This window comes from Pan paniscus, chromosome 9, assembly GCF_029289425.2.
Source record: "Pan paniscus chromosome 9, NHGRI_mPanPan1-v2.0_pri, whole genome shotgun sequence".
Classification (NCBI taxonomy): Eukaryota; Metazoa; Chordata; class Mammalia; order Primates; family Hominidae; genus Pan; species Pan paniscus.
Genome location: NC_073258.2, coordinates 47978732 through 47981349, shown reverse-complemented (window position 1 = coordinate 47981349; position 2618 = coordinate 47978732). Strand labels below are relative to the sequence as shown.

At 50.9% G+C, this 2618-nt stretch overlaps 1 protein-coding gene across 1 annotated transcript; it reads right to left on the bottom strand.

Annotated features, from left to right (window-relative positions):
* Positions 1–529: 529 nt before the first annotated feature.
* Positions 530–1476, bottom strand: LOC130540630 (uncharacterized). Its single transcript, XM_057299304.1, has 2 exons — positions 1170–1476; positions 530–892 (listed from the first exon to the last, which is right to left on the bottom strand). The coding sequence occupies exons 1-2, from the start codon at positions 1297–1299 to the stop codon at positions 663–665; spliced, it is 360 nt and encodes a 119-aa protein (XP_057155287.1). The 5' UTR covers positions 1300–1476; the 3' UTR covers positions 530–662.
* Between the last annotated feature and the right edge of the window lie 1142 nt (positions 1477–2618).

Here is a 2618-nt window from a genome sequence, read left to right as displayed (position 1 = left end):
AAAACGCACCTGAAAATTGATAACATTGGAAAGGAAGTGAGATGTGATAAAACGTTATGAAGAAGGCCAAACCACCAGCAGGAAATGCTGCACTGTTAATTTAGCAGAGAGTGCGTTATGAAATATTAGCGATAATGCCAGGGAAATAAAAAGCAGCATTAAGGCAAAAATATGCCACAATTGGAGTAATGTATGCAACCCATCCTTTCTACTTTGCATTCATTTCTCTGGCAAAATTAGTCAGAAATTATGCACGCTTTGAATTATGCAAGGTGTTCAGGACCACATGCTTTGCATAAAACGCTACTGCCCTGAGGTTCTCAGTGGGTGGAAGAATGAGTGACCATATTCTAGGGTTATCTTAGGCCAGGCCATTGTACCCTCCTGTCCTAGGTGGGGATGCAGTGACCTCATCTGTAAAATGGGACCGTTGGACTGGCTTGTCTTTCTTTCCTTATTAGACTATGTCGAGACAGGCACCATTATATTTCTGACCCAAAAGTGTCTTTTTCTGGACGGATCCCACAGCTGATACCAAACTTGTCTTTATTAACTGTGAGGCTGGCCATTCAAACACCAGGTGCCAGAGAGGGTCCCTCACTCATCGGAGTCCAGGTGGGATGAATCCTCGGAGGCAAGGTCCCTCCACCTTCACCCTAGAGTCACACAGAGACTTGCCCTGGCAGCTGGTGACAGGTGGGTGGGAGAAGAAAAGGCCCCTGGGGAGGAGAAAGCCAGGTGCCATGGGGACCCAGCGCCGCTGGAGGGCAGCACCAGCACACAGCTGAGGCCGCCTCTCCCGGAGCCCGGAGGGAGCTGGGTTCCGGTCGCCAGCGGTGCCCGGGTGAGCAGTTCACCCTCACGTCCCTGCTCTTACGAAGTTCCCATTCTTCTGGAGAAGACAAAATAAACGTGAACAAATGAACAAGTGTGCATTGTCAGGCAGCAAGTGTTGGTACAAACAAGATAGTGGTGGGGGTGGGGACACCGTTAAATAGGGGCCAGGGAGGCCTAACCCGGGAGGGGATAGCTGAGATGCCACTTGAGTGAGGAAAACAGCCCGAGATCTGAAGGTTTCATGGAGAGGGGAAGGGGCCCCTAGAGGAGTCGGGAAAGCCTGGGTCAGGGAAGACGAGAAAACTGAGGAACAGAGAAGCCAGGTAACTTACCCAGGGTCATAGAGCCGGTGAGCTGGGGACAGCGCCTGTCAACGCCCGAGAGCCTTCCACGGCACTGGTTTCTCCGACCTTCCTCTCTAAACAGGACCGTGACAGTGACAGGTTCTGCCCCACTCCCCATTTCTGACCGCAATCTCCATAAGGAAACAGGGCAGGGATCACTGGCTGTGAGCCCAGCAAGTCCCCTCCCGTGGCTTTCTCAGTTATTAAATGGAAGGGTGGGTCCCCCCATAACTCCGAAGCTCCTCTCTCTAAGTGTCCGCGGGCCGGGAACGCCTGAATTCTGGCTCCCGAGCACTTTCTTGTGGACAGTTTTGGAATCACACGCTCAGCGAGAAAGGGTCGTGGGAAAATGGTCTGTGCTAATTTCGGAGAGGCCAGTGGATTGGAAGGTATCACTGAGGGTGGGTGCACGTGTGTGTATGTGTGCGCGCGCACGTGCATGCGTGCATGCATCTGTGTGCCTGTGTGTGTTGGTCTGTGTGTGAATGTACCTCTGTGCGTATCTGTGTGTATGGTTGTGTGTGAGCACATACTGCCTGAGCCTGTGTGTGTGTGAGTGTGTGTGTGCACTAATGTTTGTTTATATGGGCACAGGCACACACATGTCCATGTCCATGTGTGTGTACCTGCATCTGTATTTTTTCGTCTGGTGTGTGGGCTTGTTTTTGTGTGCCTGCATGCATGTGCCCATGTGCGTGTGTGTTTTGGGAACTGGGACACAGAGGATGATATGAGAAGTCCCCAGTCTTTCTCACAAAGGCCTAACCACTCTCCCTGAAGCCAGCTTTCTCCCCTACTTGCTTCTGTCTGCACCATCACCTGAGTTCTCTCACCTGAACTTTTCACTGACATTTTTTGATGATTTTTCTGTTTTGTGTCCGTAGAGGCTCATTTGAATGTTACAGATCATAGCTCAAGAAATGATTCTCAGGCCGGGCATGGTGGCTCATGCCTGTAATCCCAGCACTTTGGGAGGCTGAGGCAGGTGGATCATCTGAGGTCAAGAGTTCAAGACCAGCCTGGCTAACATGGTGAAACCCCATTTCTACTAATAATAACAAATTAGCCAGGTGTGGTGGCGTGTGCCTGTAATCCCAGCTACTCGGGAGGCTGAGGCAGGAGAATCACTGGAACCGGTGAGGCAGAGGTTGCAGTGAGCCGAGATCCCTGGGTGACACAGCGAGACTCCGTCTAAAAAAAAAGAAAGAAAGAAAGATGTGATTCTCCTCTAGTCTACTCACCCAAATCATGAGTTTCACTTCTCAGGTAGGCTGATCACCCACTGTCCTGTTGAGACCTGGGGACTTGTACAAAGTCGTACCCTGGAGGGTTGAGCAGAAAACCAGGCACATAGTAACTAAGACAATGGAGCGTTAGCAAAGCACTCCACACATCCCGTTCACATGTGTGTCTTACTTGACTCACAGACTGATCTTT